A 17,857-nucleotide genomic window follows, 5' to 3' on the forward strand; every position below is an offset into this window, starting at 1 on the left:
TAGCACGATCACGAGGACAACCTGTGGTTGGGTCATTGTACCCGGTTGAGCTTGGGCTTTGCCGGGTCCCATGGGCCCATCATTTCGTTCTTGTACTTTTGCAAAAACAAAAAGTATGCGGGTAAGCCAAACATGATGGCGCCACATCCCACGATCCAAAACCCGACGTATTTGCCCCCCATGATCCGCCAGATCAACCAGCAATCAATGCCGAACAACGAGGCAAACAACGTGCGGTGTAACTTGTGCCAATGCCAGTGGCGCATGCTCACATCAAATAGCGGCCAGAGGATCAGCACCTCGATGGCAAACATCAAAAACGTAAACACCAGTGCGTGAGTATTGAGTCTCAGCGCAAGCACAATGGCATTGGTAAGTGATATATTAGTGGAAATGATGGGATGGTAGTCATGAGGATCGCCGCCAAACGCGTAATCGTGGAATATCGTGTTGGCGATCACTAAGCAGAATGATAGCGCCCAGATCAGGTCCAGCGCCGTCAGCCGGGTCAACAGTCGAAGCACGGGACTAAGCACAAGTAAGAGCATCAGCGTGATCACGTACGACTTGATCTGATGGCGATGAAACCCAAATAGCCCCACCAATGACACCAAGGTCGTCGCTGCTGTTGGCCACCGGATATCCCAATGAAACAAGTAGATGCCACTGAACATAAGCACCACAAGTATCAACGCCAGAATGTGGAGCACGATGAGCAGGAAGTCGCCGACGACGTTGGAGTAGCGGTATTTGGCAACCGTGGTGTTCCGCTTGAGCTGGGAAAGGAACAGCGGATCGGTATAGTTATCGGGATATGCTTGGCGGAGGTATAGGAGCTTCTTCCATGGCTGCACAACGTAGGGAGATGGCAGTGGCGACGCTACCTTTAGATGGAAGGGAGCATCGGTGGCATCGTCCATGGTGCGCGCCAAAGTGTACTCGGCTATGGTGATGAAGGTAACTACACGAATCAAATGGTGAAAATATTTCAAACAATGTGACTACTTGATAAACTGAAAGAACGAAGAAATCAAATCATTAGACGATTGGCTACTTCAATTGTGTATTTTAGTCAACGCTATTTTGTGAAAAGGTGACCGGTTCCCGTGACGTCATCGACCACAATAACAGTCTATCTGACATGCGCACCATGAGGGTGTAATTATCGCAGCCGTTTTTGAGTCATGAACTCCTCTGGCGGCACACCCCGGGACGCTACAGCAATACGACACGCTCTGCAGCCGCTGGTGCTGTCACTGAGTCTACCGCCATTTCTTTCCCAGCAGATGCGAGGCCATACCCGCTCCTATTCCAGTTTCAACAAACTCACCACTCAGACCACCCAGAACTCTGAGTTCACCAATCCTGATGCCGCCAGTCTTCGTACCATCGACCACATTGCTACTGCTAAGCCAGCAGTCACCAATGCGGATAAACTTTGGACTCAGATCGACGTGTTGGACGATGTGAAACAAATGTCAGATGACGTTCGCCAGCGAGGCCTGTTCTTCAATGACTCTTTCTCTCAAGAGCTTGCTGAAGTCAAATTGGCGCAAAACCGTCTTTTAGAGTCAATGTGGAAGCAACATCATTCGAATGTCAAGCTTAGCGATCACCAAAAGGACTTATTCCGGCGTGGGGCTCAAGATGAGTCTCAACGGCAACAGATGATCGATGAATTCTTTGACGACCTGAAACAAACTACAGTGGAAACTATTTACCGTCGCCAGAACTTTGAAGACATGCACGGCTACATTGCTGAGATCAATGATGGCTTAACTACGGTGGGTACCCTGATGAAAGCCTTCGACGAAAACGTGAGCAACACTTGGGAGTAAGGTAGAGAATTGTCAAAGTTGCTCAAATTTTGTTAATGCCAAGTTTCCCCTAATTAATAATGATACCCTCAATCACATTTATTGTGTAACTTTGGAAATCAAGTCAACATGGTCACCTACAGAACATCGTTCTTGCCAAACAAGCTGTTGTGTACGTGTGCATTGCGCAACTGCTCATCACTTTAATTTTCCGAAGGATATTTCAATTCTCCCAATTCTTGACTGGAAGCTAAATTAATCGCTATATTAATGCATCGCTATATATTTTGCCAAATCGTGCAACACCTTGTGCTCGAAACTAGCAGTCAAATAACCAGTCACCTCGTCGTGACTTAATTCGGCAATGGTGGATTCTATTATAAACACTTTACAAGTCAGGAAAATTAGTATTTGCTGGAGAAGCCAGTTTACGCTTGGCAATCGCATCTCGAGATTCAGACTGATAAGAAATATAATGTTAAACTTATTTCCAATACCGAAAGTTCATTAACATCCAAAATGTAATAGAAAAAGAATCGCTCAAAGTTCCTGTTACAGTCAGTTTGATTTTGTTGCTCCTCTTGTGATTTAAGTTCTCAATTCATTTGCTATACAAAAAATTTTCCACAAGTCCTATTCCTTAGTTCATTCATGTTCGTTACTCATTACAGGACTCAAGACTTCAAAGTCCAGGTCCACGTCGGACACCAAGTCGTAATCTTCTTCCTGGGTCTCTCCCTCGGATGCAGTAGCGGACTCGGGCTCAGGCACGATTATCAGCGTCGCCGGCAGTTCCTTGGGCAACAGCGGCAACACCATCAGGTGAGTCAACTTGGGCTCGTCTTCAGTGGCGGGCACCGGCGATTGCACCTCCGGGATGCTACCGTTCCAGTTGACGACACCACTCATACAGTTAGCGTCCATGGCCACAACACCCTTGTTGCCAGCAGTTTCAATCACAAGCTTGAACGCCGTTTCCGCTTGCAAGTCCTTCAACGGGAGGTTAAACTTAGCCAACTGACCGGGCTTAATCCCTTGGGTCTTCTTAATCGTCGCCAGCGATTTAAATTGGTGAAAGTTGTCCACCACCGAAAGCACAAGGCGAGAGGAGTCGATGACCTTCTCGCTCTTGTTGTGGAGCATCACTTGCACAAGCCAATGCGACTTGGGCACCACCGTCGCCACCACTTCGTCCATGGCACCAAGACGTTCAGAAGGCACGTCATCGACGTCCATGGCAGATTCCCGGCTGCGCACCAAAAGCTTCGACTCTTCAGAGGCATGGTACACCCCTTCCATAACATAGTCAGAAGCAGTGATGACAAGGTTGTAGCCATCAAAAGTAGTGGCGTTGTCGTCAAGGTTCAAGTTGTAGTGGCGAGCGTGTTCAGGCTTGATGGCACTGGCCTTGCGCACAGTCACCACGTGGTGCTTGCCCGTTTCCGGGTGGATAAAGTCGAATTCGAGGTCGCCGCTCTTGATTTCGTAAGCCAGCATGTTCACAAGCATCACCAGCACCGCCTTGGCGTTGAGGCCAAACGAGCGAGGACGGAGAACAACGTGACCAACAACATCAGGGCCCAAGGAAGTGACATCGAAAGTGTCGCCATCGTCAATCAACAGCGCGTCTACTTCGCAAGTAGCGTCGACTTCGGGGGTGGCCGCTTCCTTCTTGACTTCTTGTTCTTCTTCTTCTTCTTCTTCTTCTTCTTCTTCTTCCTCCTCCTTCATAACCACGTCGGGTTGTTCTTCGTGCTTAGGTTCAGAAGCCAGGTCCAAGTGCGACGCCACCAACAGCATGAGCATGGCGTAGCCAAGCTCGGGGTCGTCTTCACCCAATTGCTTAAGCAATTCACCGTAGCGGTTCAGGTCCTTGATGAACTTGGTGACACCAGCCACGAAACCAGCCATGCCGCCCAGACGGATCATCTCGTCAATTTGAGCTTGAGCTTCTGCAGGACAGTCGTCCAAGTCAAACTCGTAGACAGCATCGGTGCCGTCCACCGACGCCCGCGCCGCCGACCGCAAGTGGTCGGGAACCACCATGCGCACCATCTGGTGAGTGCTGAAGTGGGGGCCCAGGCTCTTGTTTTTACTAACACACTTTTCACAAAGATCGTAGTCACCACACTCAAGACACTTGTAGCGGATGCCGACAATGGGAGTGGCCAGGCACTCGTCACACGACACCAGGGTGTGGTAGGCTCCCACCGAAGGACGAGGAGGAGGCGAGTAAGGCGCCTGTTCGACGAACCGTTCCATGCGGTGGGTCAGCTTATGAGCACCCACGTCTTCATTCAAAAGCACACACGGTTCACAGAGGTCAAAGTTGTCGCATTCAAGACACTTGTAGCGAGCACCAACGATGGGCAGCGACGTGGTAGGGGTGCAGCGGTCGCACAGGATTCGACGGTGGACGGTGGTAATAGGGTTGGCCGTCGCGGGAGCCGGCGCCGGAGCCGGAGCCGGAGCCAGAGTCGTGTTAAACGCGGGGCAACCAGCCGACGGTTCAGCAATCTTAAACATAGTGTGGGTACGGTCGTGGGTGCCCTTGGTCTCACAGGCGCTGCAGAGGTCGTAGTCGTGGCACTGGGTGCACTTATAGCGGACGCCTCTCACTTGCTGGTCACACCCGTCGCAAAACACTCCCAAGTGCAACGGGCCCAGCGGGACGTCGACAGGGGCCAACGCATCGAAAAAGTGGCGCGGGAACTCGTTCAAAAGCTCCTTAAACCGTTCGATGATCTCGTCGCCTAATTCGCTAAAGTTACGAGGGTCAAATTGCGGGAACGGGGGGAGGTAAGGCGGCACCGGTTCGTCGGCGGCAGCCGACGATTGAGAGGCTCCCGATACATCAGGCTCAGCCACACGAGGGTTCAGGTCCTCCACCATCAATTTGACATGGTTTTTGACCCGTAACGAGCGGGCCATCAGCCGGAAGTCGTCAGTAGTTTCCAACAGCACGTACTCCTTGTACTTCTTTGAGCGACGCGTGAACAGCACGAGGTGGACGTTAGGGCCGATGTCGACGCCGTGGTCCCGCAACAACTTGAAAAAGCGGCTCTTGTTGGCGATTGCCGTCACCTCGGCCAGGGGCAATTCCACGTCCTGGAACTGAGGGGTGGCCTCGCCTAAACGGTTGATCGTCACCTTGATCGTCACCGGGGCATGTTTCGCCGGTCTCGGCAGTTGTTTGGTGCCACAGCCACTCATAGTAACGGTTGCACCAGCGCAGTTGATAGTGGATGTGGGGGTGGCAGACTATATATATTTGGCAGGGATGGTCTAAGTGCAGGAAGCACCACTGCGAGAGCGCTGTGGTTTAGCCGTCAATTTGCCCCTGTTTGGCGGGATTTTAGGGTATGAAACACATCGTAGAGGTAGCTCAAAGCGATCTTAAAGATATTGTGATAAATTCAAGCCAAGTAGAGTCAAAATCAGCGGTACAATCGTGACACTATTGTTGCTTATTTACGGTGGCGGCGGCCCTCAGTGACCGTGTGCAGGAGATAAGCCCCAAGGTGCGTGGGTTTCTCTTTCTGTAATGATCCCAGGCAAAGCGGTGGCGACCGCTGCTGACGAATTTGGGGGGCCAGGGCTCAGTCGAAAATGTTTTAGACGATAAAAGAATTCTCAACGGTTCTGGGATCTAAACCACCAAGAGAGATGACGTATACTTTTCTTATGATTCTCGCTTATGGCAATCTTATTTTTAGATGTGGTTGTCTTACAAATATAATCACTATCCATCAATCTCTCCTCGATCCTCGTTGAGAACAATACCGCTATTCGGAGCATGCTCCCAGTGCGAATGCGTGATCACAATTTAGCGGGGGGGAGGCTTACGAAACCATCCGAAAAACTCCAGCGTGAATTTTCGGAAAATTAATACCGTTCAATAGAGAATGTAGATAGTATGTTGGTATTAACTCAATTTATCAATCTATCGATTTTTGGACCATGTGAATTTCGTCTCTGCAATGACGTAGTTGACGCCGCCGTTGACCGGTGCGAGTATTGACAAGCGCAACAATCTTTCAAAAGTTGGTGCTGGTGGGCAAATGTTGACGGTATACGTGTTTGATTTGGATTACACGCTTTGGCCGTGCTGGTGTGATACTCACGTTCTGCCTCCGTTCAAGAAACAATCGGGAAACACTGTTGTCGACAGGTATGGCTACCAGCTCCAACTCTACCCCGATGTCGAGGATATAATTGCCCGGCTCAAAGATGAAGGCCATATCCTTGTTGCTGCTAGTCGGACCATGACTCCCAAGGTGGCTCTGAAATTGCTTGACTTATTTACAGTTAAGGGCAAACCGCTACGCTCATATTTCGATAGCGTTCAGTATGGCACTGGCCTGAAAAAGAAGCATATCAAGCAAGCGGCGAAAGAAGTAGGGTTTGAGGACGCTTTGGCGAAAGGAGAGGTGGCTTTATTTGATGATGAGTCTCGTAACCGGGACGTAGAAGACATCAATGTCCATTTCGTCTACTGTCGCGATGGCTTAACCAATAAAGTATTGGCGGCGGCGCAACGGGAACGGTCCTAGTGGTATGTGTATTCATGACGTCGTGATTAAGACCGTACCAACTCGGTCAAAGTGATGAGGACCAGGACTAAGTACTGGTAGATGCTCATGGGGAGGAGCCACTGCGAGAACTCAAGGTACCGCCGCAAGTGGACCACCAACGGGATTATGGTGCCAATGATCGCCATATTGAGCCACGTCTTCTGCATAAAAGTTAGTAGTTATTCTTCCACATAGACAATATCAACGAAAATAGAAACTTACCTGGCGTAACAAAACTTGTCGAGACGAAGCCGGCACGTCCACGGCAGTGGGAGCCAACACCGGGTGCTCGGGCTTTTCCCGAACGATTCTCTCCACGGTAGCACTCAGTAGTGTGATTTTTTCTCGAGTTGGTGTTGATGGACGGGTGTCATCCTTCACTTCATCTTCGTCCCCCGAAGGCTGGGGGACCCCTTCGAGCCAGTTGATGATTTCCTGACGGAGATGGGGATAAGTTCTGAGAACCAAGGCCCCAATAGTAGCCGCCGCCACTCCCAGCCACGCCAACCGTTTTCGGGTAGTCGTCACCATGGTAGTTGGTTTTTTGGGTGGGATTACTAAATCGGCGAGGTAGGTGCCAACCCCATGTGATCGCACCGAGGATGAATAGGGGGTGATCAGAGGTAGTCACGAGACCACTCGGAAATTGAGGTGACAACAACGATGACGATACGTTAACTTGGTCATGGAAAGGGTGTCGTCTAGGAATTAATTGTTATATTGTGAAGTCGAACTTAGTAGGTTGATATGCATGATCAATACTCCTCTTAGAAACTTGGAGTTTGTTCACGAATTCGCAATATTGGAGACAAACCAGAAATAAACAAAACAATCGATGAGTTCGAATCCGACGGCCATCGGACTCGCACAATTTCTTTTATCACAACAAAAGTACGCCACGTTTATCAGTAGCGAGAACATGGCACAAACGCCATAGATTGGCGCAAGCTACGGTTGCTAGTAAGGGGTAATTGGTTCTTCGTTATTCCATTCATTCCTAATATACACATAATACACATTAACCCAACGTCGATTAGTTCGAGTTCGACGAGTACTTGGTGACAGCTCTGGTACCTTCAGACACAGCGTGCTTGGCCAATTCACCAGGCAAGATCAATCTGACGGCGGTCTGGATCTCTCTGGCCGAGATGGTCGACTTCTTGTTGTAAGCAGCCAACTTCGAGGCTTCCGAGGCGATTCTTTCGAAGATGTCGTTGACGAACGAGTTCATGATCGACATGGCCTTTTGCGAGATACCAGTGTCGGGGTGAGTTTGCTTCAACACCTTGTAGATGTACGACGAGTAAGTTTCCTTTCTCGACTTACCTCTCTTCTTGTTGGCTTCGTGAGAAGAGGAAGTCTTCTTAGCAGCGGGCTTCTTTTCAGCGGGAGCCTTGGAAGCGGGCTTCTTTTCAGCTTTAGGACCGGCCATTATGAACAAGTAGTAAAAATTAAACTATGAAGACAGTCGGAGGTCGGCAGTCAATATATATATGAAAGCTTGCGAGCTATTGTGCAGGGAGCGCGAGTGCGTGTATGGCACGAAGATCGCCTGGAGAATCGTGAGGACGTCCGCGCGCTTTCCTCGCGCCGCGGCTACCGCCGGCGGGCGGCTGGCACCGTCACCAAAGTCGTGGTTTCTCGACCAATCCGATGGTATCATGGGGTTATTCAGGCGCAATTGTTATGGTAGCCTAAGTTATCCCGTCGTTCTGGCGTTGGTGTAGCCATATATCGGTGCTCGGTGTGCGGACCACATTCTACACCCGCAGATCTGAGCATCCTCTCCGGCACACAAGCGGTGGCTCTCCGCGAAAAATCATTCTCCTCCAGACGCGCTTCTTGCTCCAGGCGCGTGGAGCTTTCATATATATAATCCTGTCGCCTTGCTAAGTGGTTCTTCACTTTTTTTTCAAAGAATAATATCACATAATGTCCGGCGGTAAGGGTAAAGCAGGTTCTTCCGAAAAGGCCTCCACTTCGAGATCGGCTAAGGCTGGGTTGACTTTCCCCGTTGGTCGTGTCCACAGATTGTTGAGAAAGGGTAACTACGCCCAAAGAGTTGGTTCCGGTGCTCCCGTTTACTTGACTTCGGTCTTGGAATACTTGACTGCCGAAATCTTGGAATTGGCCGGTAACGCTGCCAGAGACAACAAGAAGTCGAGAATTATCCCCAGACACTTGCAATTGGCTATCAGAAACGATGAAGAATTGAACAAGTTGCTTGGTCACGTCACCATCGCCCAAGGTGGTGTCTTGCCCAACATTCACCAATCGTTGTTGCCCGCCAAGACGGGTAAGCCTGAAAAGGGCAAGCCTTCGCAAGAATTGTAAGGGTAATGTATTATATCAAGTGTATATTAAGGTAATGAATGGATTGTATGATGGAAATAACTGTAGTTCTCACCACCCTATCCATTGTTTGTTAGAGCGAGCAAGCGTGACCGGATATGAACCATGGTCTCTCAAATTGGTTCACCCTCAACTCCATTTTTTGGTAGCAGTTATCGCTGCCATACTCCAGAGAAATTTGCCACCCACTCCCGCACACACAAATTTTGAATGACCTCACCCCCTTGTGGTTGTTAGTTGATTGACTCCAAGTTCGAGTTTTACAGGTTTCTAACAAAATTAAAAGATGGTCACAATTTAGTGATCAATATAGGCTAGGTTAACTAGTGATCACCATGAATGTCTTCTATACGTTAGAGACGTCTACGTTGGCTTTCATATAAATGGCTTGATACTCCAAACCCCTTGTTGACAAGGGTGATTATCGTCGCAGTCGGCCGACACTTCATCCGATTCTCCCGAAATTTGCTCCGATGAACGGATGGTCAATTGCTTCAATCAAGCAGAATTCTGCCTTTTACCTACACTTGCCATGGGGAAATTTCTCACCCCTTAATTGTGATTTTGGTGGCGTTGTCAACTCATGCCTGCACTAAAGGTCGCACTGGGAAATCGACGCGTTCAGGCGAACAAATCTAATCCCGCCCCCCCTACTAATCACAGCAACAGCGTCTATACCACATCATGGCCCCCGCTGAGAAGAAGCCTGCCTCCAAGGCACCTGCTGAGAAGAAGCCTGCTGCCAAGAAGACCTCGTCCGCGTCTCATGATAGTAAAAAGAGAGGTAAGACCAGAAAAGAGACTTGGTCGTCGTACATCTACAAGGTGTTGAAGCAAACTCACCCTGACACTGGTATCTCGCAAAAGGCCATGTCGATCATGAACTCGTTCGTCAACGACATCTTCGAAAGAATCGCCTCGGAAGCCTCGAAGTTGGCTGCCTACAACAAGAAGTCGACCATCTCGGCCAGAGAGATCCAGACCGCCGTCAGATTGATCTTGCCTGGTGAATTGGCCAAGCACGCTGTGTCTGAAGGTACCAGAGCCGTCACCAAGTACTCTTCCACCACCAATTAAGTGTGGTTGTATTTTATGATTAGTTATGTTATGCAGTAAACTTGATTTTTAGCGTTTTATCGATATCTCCATAGGGAATAGTTTTCGCCACCTGTGCAACGATAAGTGGCCAAGTCAACGCTTTAATATCTTCTCACAATAAACAATTGTTTCAGATTATTTCGGGTCTAGTGGGGTCGCGGCTTTGAAGTTCCATTTGAATTGTCGTATCCCCTCACTCACCTCATACCGGTAAAAAAACTCTGGTAAGAGAACAACATAATCTACAGCTACAACAGCTACAATAGGATTGTCGGAGTTATATATTGACAACTACGAATCTGCGAATTGCCTGCCTCTTGGTTTATTGCAGAATTGAGGAGGCTAGAAGCGCTCGCGTTGTGGACAATCCCGTAGAACGGAGTAGAACAACTACACACCAAATTGGTTTAGTGAAAAAGTGGCCATATTGATTCGCCTAAATATACACATGAATACGCAATCTTATTCGTCCCAAAAAATTCAAACCATAATCGTAACACCTGGTAAAAAGTCAAGCATGTCATAACTCTTAAAAAACATAGGCAGCATCACCAAAAAGCGACGGGAACCCATCGGTTAAACCCCAAAAAGGCCAAACCGGTGGCATCCCCGTCTGGGGGCACTTCCGTCATCTGTTGAAAAAACACAGCACCTGCCCACACACGGCACATTTGAATGCCGCCAGGCCACACTTACACTTGTTGGCGAAAGTGTATTGCAACAGCGAACACTTGCAAGGTTTACCACAGTTGGAGGCCATCGTTACTGGAGGGGGTAGCTTATGACAAATGTGGGGTAGGGCGTGGTTTTAAATACCTAAATGTATCATGCATGGTCGACTCGATTCCTTCCCCCCTCTCTCGCCAGCGTCCGGGATGTCGGGACCTTCCCAAATTGGCGTGCCATTCCCGAGTTGCGAACCGACGATTACCCAAGCATTAGCCACAGGGGAAAAAACCACAGTAAACATTAGCTTAACGACAACTATCCACGTCAATCACGACCATTGCCGCCACCACACTGGCTCGGCCACAGTGAGCCCGCGAGCCCAAATTCGACACCGGGTTGACCGCACCATGCGTGGCGACGTCATCAATACCGCACCCACACGCGTTTGCGACAAATGGTGTTTTTTTGCTCAATATTTTCACGCTGCTTGTCGATTGAGGGGTCACGTCGTACGGGGACAAGGACATAGGGGTGGGCAGCAACAATGGTGTCGCCATCTACAAAGGGGGAGTCTCGAGGGCGACCGTGTTTCTCCTCACCCCCAAGGTGGTTACGAGGGAAAGGGCGTGACCTTTCCCTTTGGGGGTTGGTATGAACAACGGTTAGGCATATGCCCTGGCAGCAGATGTAGCCAGTACTGCGAGGGGAGTTGTCGGCCATTTTTCCCGTTTAACACATTCCTCGCGACCACGCAATGTGCATCTTATCGTCACACTCTCTGAAACAACGACGATCACGGACATAATCGCTGACCACGTTGGATGGGGGGTAAATTTTTACCGCCCCGCGTCGACATGACTCAAACATGTTTGGGACCTGCTTATAGAGATGCCTCCGCGACGGCAAAACACGAGATGCCACCAGATGCTACCATGGCGCGGTTTTCAATAAGGGCAACACAGCCGAGGGACGCGGGAGAGCTATTAGGAGTACATGATGTGTGAGTTTTCAAAAAGCCAAGCTTATGTATATCTGTATCGCATTACTATTATTATCATATCATTTCTGCTAGTCGTATCTTATCTCATATAAGCCCATGCGGGCAGCACCCGAGTGGGCCATTCGATCGGCCATCTCCACCACCTGATGCCCCTGGTTTTTCGGAATGTATTTAAACTCGATCTCCCCCCATCCTAGACGGAGGTAATGGGTATTGATGTTAGCCGAGATCGCCTGGATCTCGCGAGTAAGATCAGCGTTCGCCACCAGCAGGGGCCCGCTCCACTTCCATATCTTATTTGTCATAATATCAACCACCAGAGGCAGCAGCACGTATACGACTGTTTTGCCCCGGTATCGCTTGTACACTAACCGCTCATGGATCACTTTTAAGCAGTATAGCACCGACCACAAATAGGCTCGTAGCGGACTGGGCAAGTGGAGCTCGACGTTATCCACCTCGTCAATGGCAGCGGCGATATTGTTGGGGTTGTTGGTGCCGAAAAACACGCTGAACCCACAACATGGCACAAAGTGGGTGGGATCGCCGTACATGGTGGCGGAGATATAAACACGCTCGATGGCAATCGAGCCCTTACGCCCGCTACGATAGTCAAGGAATAGCTGGGCCGCTCCGAGGGTGGCAAACTTGCGGATCACACCCTGATGTCGTTCGTCGATCTCGGTGTAGATCCCCGGCACTCCCCCTTCGATCACGTAGAATGTCATTAGCCACCGATGGCGAGGGAAAAGAGCGGCGGCGAGAAATGGTGTCTTGTTTAAGTAGTCGTCGCCCGCCCCCGCATGCTCCTCTGTGTCTCTCGTCTCGAGGACAACTGGGGCGAGTGGGTACACCAGAGAGCCAGCCATGAATACGACATTCCCCGGGGCTAGAGAAGTCGGAGAAGATAGGTTAAAGCGATACTTGTACCCATGAACTACGTCACATACACAACATCTTTCAAATAGAGGGGTCCCTTTGCCGTGGTTCCCCTAGTCGACGGTGAAATTGTATTATTGTCGTCTGCCAATATTTTGGTTAAGAGCCTCACACGCAGCGCTAACAATACGGTGATGCTGTGCTATTGACAACCACTGCCACCCCCCTAAACATTTGTACAATTGTCTTCCACGCCAGTAAAACCACCAAAGCTTATTTCTATCATCTCACCGACTAAAATGGCGCTGGCTGAACCGTCGCTAGCCGTCTCTATATATCGTATTTTCCACCCGCCTCAGACATAAACTCGGTTGCCGGGTCGGATCCTCCTGACGACCGCAGAGCGATTCTCCGATATTCCACGATAACCGATGATACAGGAATGGCCTTAATGCCCCCAGTCATGGCAATTGGACACAGATAATATTTTTATCAGAATAATTAACGGAGGTACCGGGAGATTTGCCTCCGGGTTTATTCTCTAGTCCAGACCCACAAATAGGGGAACCTGGTCATAGCAAACTGCACACATCATGTTTACCAAACACCCCTTTCATCAAAGATCTTTTGACAACTCCTCAAGATGGATTATACGATGAAACACTTCAATGATGGTCCCAGTATGTGTGTGCCAGTTTTTAGGTTTACAGACGCGATGACAGACATTCATAGTGCCCCCCACACGCGGCGAGATCGTCACATCCCATCATTTGCTTGACAGCCGACATATCCATGCGCAAAGCTAGCAGTAACAAGAAGCGAGCGTCAGTCCGGTTTTGCAAGCTTCTCGTCGAGTCATCGGTGGTGCTCATGGCCCATCAAGACTACTGGCAGTACCGTCTATCGCGACACGATGACCCATTGTTGCTGAAGTCGATGGTGGACATGATTGCTTGTCAGCTTGAAAATAACGTCAAGCTTATCGACGACTTGAACCAAGGCAGATTCCCTTCCGATTATGCCGTTATCCAGGAGATGATCACAAATACCGTGACCAATACCGCTCCCCGAAACCCTCAATTACGCATTATCCAGTTACTTGTGGTGGCAGCCATTGTTCTATTTGTCTTAGGTTACCGTCACTGGTTTGTCTACCTTGCATTAACCGTGGCAGTGGCAGTAACGACATACAATTGGCGGCAACAGCGACACCAGGTTCGCCAAAGAGGTAAAGTTCGGTGCCTCTTACTGGTCGAATGCGTTGAACAAAACGCTGGTACCCCTGGAGAAGATATGGTACACAAGGCGTGGTTATTACGCCGGCTGCCCCAATATATTCCGTTCCGATTCCGCACCATATACAAGACGACATTAGCGGAAGCGTTGGCTCCCACCAGCGAATACTCCAAGTCTAAACAAAAGCTAGAACGATTCTATACATATTTTTACTAACTTTCATCATAATGCATACACCTCTTCTAGATGCTGTGTCTCGGTCCAGGCGACTTCCCCATTTTTTTGTGCGGCACCGATCAAACCAAAACCGACCCCATTCGATGCCCATCAACATCCACATCTTGGGGGCGGGGGCCATCGGCCAGTTGGTGGGCCATGAACTTGTGCTGGCTCTCGGCACCCGTGTCAACCCGATTTTGCTCATGAGAAGCCCCCAGGCCCTCGGCGCCTATATTAAAAATTACAAGTCTCGCGTGGGGGTGTCCTCCACTGACTACGATGGCATCGTCCACAAACGCTACCAGCATCTCCAGGCGTATTGCAGTCCGCGACAGTTTGACGGGCCCATCGAGAACTTGATCCTCCTGACCAAAGCCCACTGCTCAGCGGCTGCATTACAGAAATACGTCCCCAAACTCACACCAGCTTCCAATATCTTGATACTACAAAATGGTATGGGGGTGTATGACATGCTTGTGGAGAGATATTTCCAGGATCCTGCCACCAGGCCCCGGTTCTTCCAGGGTATCACTACTCATGGGGCAGTGCGGGTTAACCCTCATATGGTGACTCATTTGGGCAATGGTGCCATCAGAGTGGCTCCGATAAAGCACCAAATGGATACCCCGCCCGAGTTTATCCAGCTCATGATGGAATCCAGCGTGTTGAACACGTCCTACTTGCCATACTCACAGCTTCTCGTGGCTCAGCTCGAAAAACTCGTGGTAAATGCCGTGATCAATCCACTCACCGCTATCCATGATTGTCGTAATGGTGATCTTCTCAAGTCTTCACAAATCAAACGCATGATGGATAAAATTGTTGTCGAGCTGTGTGCAATCATTGAGAAAGGGTACCCCGAGCTTGCCAATATCCCTGAGGCTCAGACCGTTCTCCACCCTCACAAACTTATCCAAACGGTTCGACAAGTATGTGAGACCACCGCCAATAACTCATCATCGATGCGAGAAGACATTCTTCATCTCCGAAACACAGAGATCAATTTCATCACCGGACACTTGTTGAAGTTGGCCAAACAGCACAAAGTTTGGAGCAATACCAACTGGTTGTTACGGGAAATGGTGCAAGGGAGACTCGAGTTGAACCGCGCTTTGGAAACGGGAGCGGTGAAGATGATCATGAATAGACAATGACAGCATAGATAGTACTTATAGACTAACGATACACGAAACTTCAGCTGATTGTACCAATCTTTATTATCTCTATGAGTGCGGGGTCATTATTTACAAAACTATTTACATACCTTTTCTGGCGTAGTACATGTACGCCCGTTGGTGCAAGTGTTCAGGGAAAGGAGTGATCACTTCCGAGTGGCCAGGCCGGGCAATAGGGTCCCGCATGTACACGGCATGACAGGTGGCGAAGTTGATTTCAATGTGGGCAGGCAAGATGGCAAACGCCCCAATAAAGGCCCGCGGAGTCCAGGGAGTGAAGTACTTCTTGGTGGGGTCTTGACGGCCAAACAAGCCTTGTTGCCAGGGCAAGTTAACTTGGGCTACCAGCTCGTCTTCAAGCACAGCATCCTTGTTTAACTTGTCGTGGAATTTGAGCTTCTTGGTGTAGTCGGGCGAGTACGGAGGCGACGAGATGTCTTGATTTTCCAGAGCCTGAGCACGCAAGGTTTCCCAGGTGTCGTTACGGATTTCACCAAGCAATTGCTTCACTTCAGTAGCCAAGTGGCGCTCGCTGTCGGATTCAAAGTCGGGCTTTCTGGTGTTGACCAACTTGTCGGCGTCAGCCTCCAGAGCGGATTGCAAAAGCGAGTGCTTAGCGTTGTCCAACTTTTGGAACACCGCCAACGCCTTGTGGGCGTTCTTGCCGAATTTGGAGAAGGTGGTGTCGTTGACTTGTTCCTTACCTTGGGCGGTCTTGACGATGTCGAGCAAGATCAGTTCTCTGGTAATTTGCTGTTGTTGCTTCTTCATGTTGTTGATGGCCTTTTGCTTCAACGCTTCCACATCCTTTTCAGGGATCAAAGTGTTGAGCGACTTGGGCTTAGCCTGTTTGAGTTCCCAAGTTTCCTTAGGGTTAGCGATGGCCTGGGCCACGTGCTTGTTCCACACGGTGATCTGCTTGTTGTCGACCTTGATCGCTTGTTCGAGCGACGGCTTCGCCCGCCCCATGGCAAGCAAAACCTTCTCCGGGTTCACGTGGAAGATGTCACCCGCCTGTAACGGGAACGACGGGTGCTTGATAGTGACACCGTTGACCTGGACGTGACCGCCAAGAATGAACTGCCGCGCCTGTCTGATCGACAGAGCAAACATCGCCCGGAACAAGGCGAACTCTAGCCGCTTCTCAAGCACGGCGTAGGTCTGGAGGGTCATCGGGGTGTCGGCGACCTGCTTCCCCTTTAAGGTGGCGTCCATTTGGGCCACCGACTGGAGCGACGGCGTGAACAAAGTCTTCCATCTCCCTTCTGGAAGGTGTTCCCCATGGTAGGCACGGGTTTCCTGCTTCGCCATCCACTTTTGCTGGTAAAGCGTCTGCCCCAGATACAGGAACCGGGCTTTTTTGTAAAGGTTGAACAAGTTGTACTTGTTCATAGAGGCCCGGACCCGTCCCCGGGCCAACGAGTTGATGTTTTGGGCCTTTCTCGGCATGCTCTAGCTACCAGAAATCGGTTGAAAATTTTCGCACCGCACTTAGAAGAGCCACCCACTGTGGGGGATGTCTGGTACCAGCGGTGGCGAAACAGGAGAATTTAACTAAATTAAATCTACTAGGGTTATCAGGTAGCATAAATTTACAGTTGTAGTGAATTCGGCAATTTTTTTCTAGCCATTGAGTGCACTCTTGAAGATGATGCCCTCGCTAGGGGAAATTGTTTTGTTAGTGCGTGCGAAGTGTCCCATGGCGCCGGTGTGGAGCGAGGACGACGAGATCCTCTTCTTCAATCTCATCTGTGACCACAAACCCGCGGGGAAAAACAAGGCGGCCAACCTTGAGATCATCGTGACGAAGCTCAATGAACACCGCCCGGAGCCATTGGTGACGCAGGACGTCGAGGATAAGCTCAGCCAGTACTGGGACATGCAACGAGTGGACGAGATAGAGGGTCTGGACGACGAGGAGGAAGTTGAAGCGACGCCAAAGTCTACTCCCGCGCCGGAAACGGCCTCGGAAGACGCGGAAGACGGCGACGACGACGCCACCGCCGAACCTGAAGAACAACAAGAGGAAGAGCCAGCGGCGAAGCCTAAGACGCGTAAGCTGACTCGTACTCGGGCCACCAGAACAGCAGCGACAGCTAAGGAGACCACCACTCCTCGGAAACGGACGAGGGGTGCGCCAGTTAAGGACGCTACACCGGCAACCAAACGGGCACGCAAAGACCCACCGAGAAAGGGCCCTGGTCGTCCACCTAAAAATAGACCTGTGGAGCCTGAGCCTGAAAGCAGTCTGTCCGAGCTGGAAGATGACGATGAGGATGACGCTGATGAAGAAGAGGAAGAGAAGGAGGTTAAGACTAAGCCTAAGCCTAGGGCTAAAGCTACCCGCAAAGCTGCTCCTAAACGCGCCGCAACCCGATCCACGCCTCGCCGCTCGACCAGAAATAAGTAATCGCTGCTAGCCAGGACTACGTAACGTTAATGAAACAAATAATACATACACTGGACTACTGCCTCTTTGTCGCATCTCATCAAACGCGCACTTAAAGTTATAGTAAAGTTAACCGCGTCGCTTGATTACATAGCAAGCGCAGCCCAAGCAACTCCAGCAAAGACATCGTGCGAGGTCCTCATCAGGCTACAGATTAATTCTCTTATATTTTTCTCTGGGAAGCCAAAACTCATCTCGATTTGTCAACGTGGGTGGTGTCGACATACACGCGTCTTCGAAACGCTAACCCCACAGGTGTGAATTTTCATCTAAGGGTCTTCGTCATCGCCTGAGAGCATTCTCTCCACCACCATGATGATGCTAAGGGCGATCCGTATCGCTTGGCCCCCCCGCACCGCGAGCCCTGCTTTGATCCGCTCACTATCCTT

At 50.1% G+C, this 17,857-nt stretch overlaps 13 protein-coding genes across 13 annotated transcripts; 7 read left to right on the top strand and 6 right to left on the bottom strand. All coding sequences in view use genetic code 12, as the record gives it.

The window, feature by feature from the left end:
- Positions 1–32: 32 nt before the first annotated feature.
- On the bottom strand, positions 33–920 carry GPI2 (phosphatidylinositol N-acetylglucosaminyltransferase; the record flags this gene model as incomplete). The annotated part of the gene is made up of 1 exon (XM_034159064.1): positions 33–920. One exon carries the CDS (start codon positions 918–920, stop codon positions 33–35), a length of 888 nt encoding a protein of 295 aa, XP_034014446.1.
- A 366-nt stretch (positions 921–1,286) lies between these two features.
- On the top strand, positions 1,287–1,838 carry DIURU_000780 (uncharacterized protein; the record flags this gene model as incomplete). The annotated part of the gene is made up of 1 exon (XM_034159066.1): positions 1,287–1,838. The coding sequence occupies one exon, from the start codon at positions 1,287–1,289 to the stop codon at positions 1,836–1,838; it is 552 nt and encodes a 183-aa protein (XP_034014447.1).
- A 624-nt stretch (positions 1,839–2,462) lies between these two features.
- DIURU_000781 (uncharacterized protein) lies at positions 2,463–5,030 on the bottom strand (the record flags this gene model as incomplete). The annotated part of the gene is made up of 1 exon (XM_034159067.1): positions 2,463–5,030. The coding sequence occupies one exon, from the start codon at positions 5,028–5,030 to the stop codon at positions 2,463–2,465; it is 2,568 nt and encodes an 855-aa protein (XP_034014448.1).
- Positions 5,031–5,878: 848 nt separating this feature from the next.
- On the top strand, positions 5,879–6,370 carry DIURU_000782 (Mg-dependent acid phosphatase; the record flags this gene model as incomplete). The annotated part of the gene is made up of 1 exon (XM_034159068.1): positions 5,879–6,370. One exon carries the CDS (start codon positions 5,879–5,881, stop codon positions 6,368–6,370), a length of 492 nt encoding a protein of 163 aa, XP_034014449.1.
- Positions 6,371–6,592: 222 nt separating this feature from the next.
- DIURU_000783 (uncharacterized protein) lies at positions 6,593–6,922 on the bottom strand (the record flags this gene model as incomplete). The annotated part of the gene is made up of 1 exon (XM_034159069.1): positions 6,593–6,922. One exon carries the CDS (start codon positions 6,920–6,922, stop codon positions 6,593–6,595), a length of 330 nt encoding a protein of 109 aa, XP_034014450.1.
- Positions 6,923–7,424: 502 nt separating this feature from the next.
- On the bottom strand, positions 7,425–7,823 carry DIURU_000784 (histone H2B family protein; the record flags this gene model as incomplete). Its single annotated transcript, XM_034159070.1, has 1 exon — positions 7,425–7,823. The coding sequence occupies one exon, from the start codon at positions 7,821–7,823 to the stop codon at positions 7,425–7,427; it is 399 nt and encodes a 132-aa protein (XP_034014451.1).
- A 500-nt stretch (positions 7,824–8,323) lies between these two features.
- Positions 8,324–8,725, top strand: DIURU_000785 (histone H2A; the record flags this gene model as incomplete). The annotated part of the gene is made up of 1 exon (XM_034159071.1): positions 8,324–8,725. The coding sequence occupies one exon, from the start codon at positions 8,324–8,326 to the stop codon at positions 8,723–8,725; it is 402 nt and encodes a 133-aa protein (XP_034014452.1).
- A 702-nt stretch (positions 8,726–9,427) lies between these two features.
- On the top strand, positions 9,428–9,820 carry DIURU_000786 (histone H2B family protein; the record flags this gene model as incomplete). Its single annotated transcript, XM_034159072.1, has 1 exon — positions 9,428–9,820. One exon carries the CDS (start codon positions 9,428–9,430, stop codon positions 9,818–9,820), a length of 393 nt encoding a protein of 130 aa, XP_034014453.1.
- Positions 9,821–11,578: 1,758 nt separating this feature from the next.
- DIURU_000787 (uncharacterized protein) lies at positions 11,579–12,238 on the bottom strand (the record flags this gene model as incomplete). Its single annotated transcript, XM_034159073.1, has 1 exon — positions 11,579–12,238. The coding sequence occupies one exon, from the start codon at positions 12,236–12,238 to the stop codon at positions 11,579–11,581; it is 660 nt and encodes a 219-aa protein (XP_034014454.1).
- A 943-nt stretch (positions 12,239–13,181) lies between these two features.
- On the top strand, positions 13,182–13,841 carry DIURU_000788 (uncharacterized protein; the record flags this gene model as incomplete). Its single annotated transcript, XM_034159074.1, has 1 exon — positions 13,182–13,841. One exon carries the CDS (start codon positions 13,182–13,184, stop codon positions 13,839–13,841), a length of 660 nt encoding a protein of 219 aa, XP_034014455.1.
- Positions 13,842–13,945: 104 nt separating this feature from the next.
- Positions 13,946–14,998, top strand: DIURU_000789 (2-dehydropantoate 2-reductase; the record flags this gene model as incomplete). Its single annotated transcript, XM_034159075.1, has 1 exon — positions 13,946–14,998. One exon carries the CDS (start codon positions 13,946–13,948, stop codon positions 14,996–14,998), a length of 1,053 nt encoding a protein of 350 aa, XP_034014456.1.
- Positions 14,999–15,100: 102 nt separating this feature from the next.
- Positions 15,101–16,468, bottom strand: DIURU_000790 (mitochondrial 37S ribosomal protein uS4m; the record flags this gene model as incomplete). Its single annotated transcript, XM_034159077.1, has 1 exon — positions 15,101–16,468. The coding sequence occupies one exon, from the start codon at positions 16,466–16,468 to the stop codon at positions 15,101–15,103; it is 1,368 nt and encodes a 455-aa protein (XP_034014457.1).
- Positions 16,469–16,718: 250 nt separating this feature from the next.
- On the top strand, positions 16,719–17,429 carry EAF7 (Eaf7p; the record flags this gene model as incomplete). Its single annotated transcript, XM_034159078.1, has 1 exon — positions 16,719–17,429. One exon carries the CDS (start codon positions 16,719–16,721, stop codon positions 17,427–17,429), a length of 711 nt encoding a protein of 236 aa, XP_034014458.1.
- Positions 17,430–17,857: the final 428 nt, after the last annotated feature.

The sequence above is a fragment of the Diutina rugosa genome (genome assembly GCF_008704595.1).
Source record: "Diutina rugosa strain CBS 613 chromosome Unknown scaffold3_size541584, whole genome shotgun sequence".
NCBI lineage: Eukaryota > Fungi > Ascomycota > Pichiomycetes > Serinales > Debaryomycetaceae > Diutina > Diutina rugosa.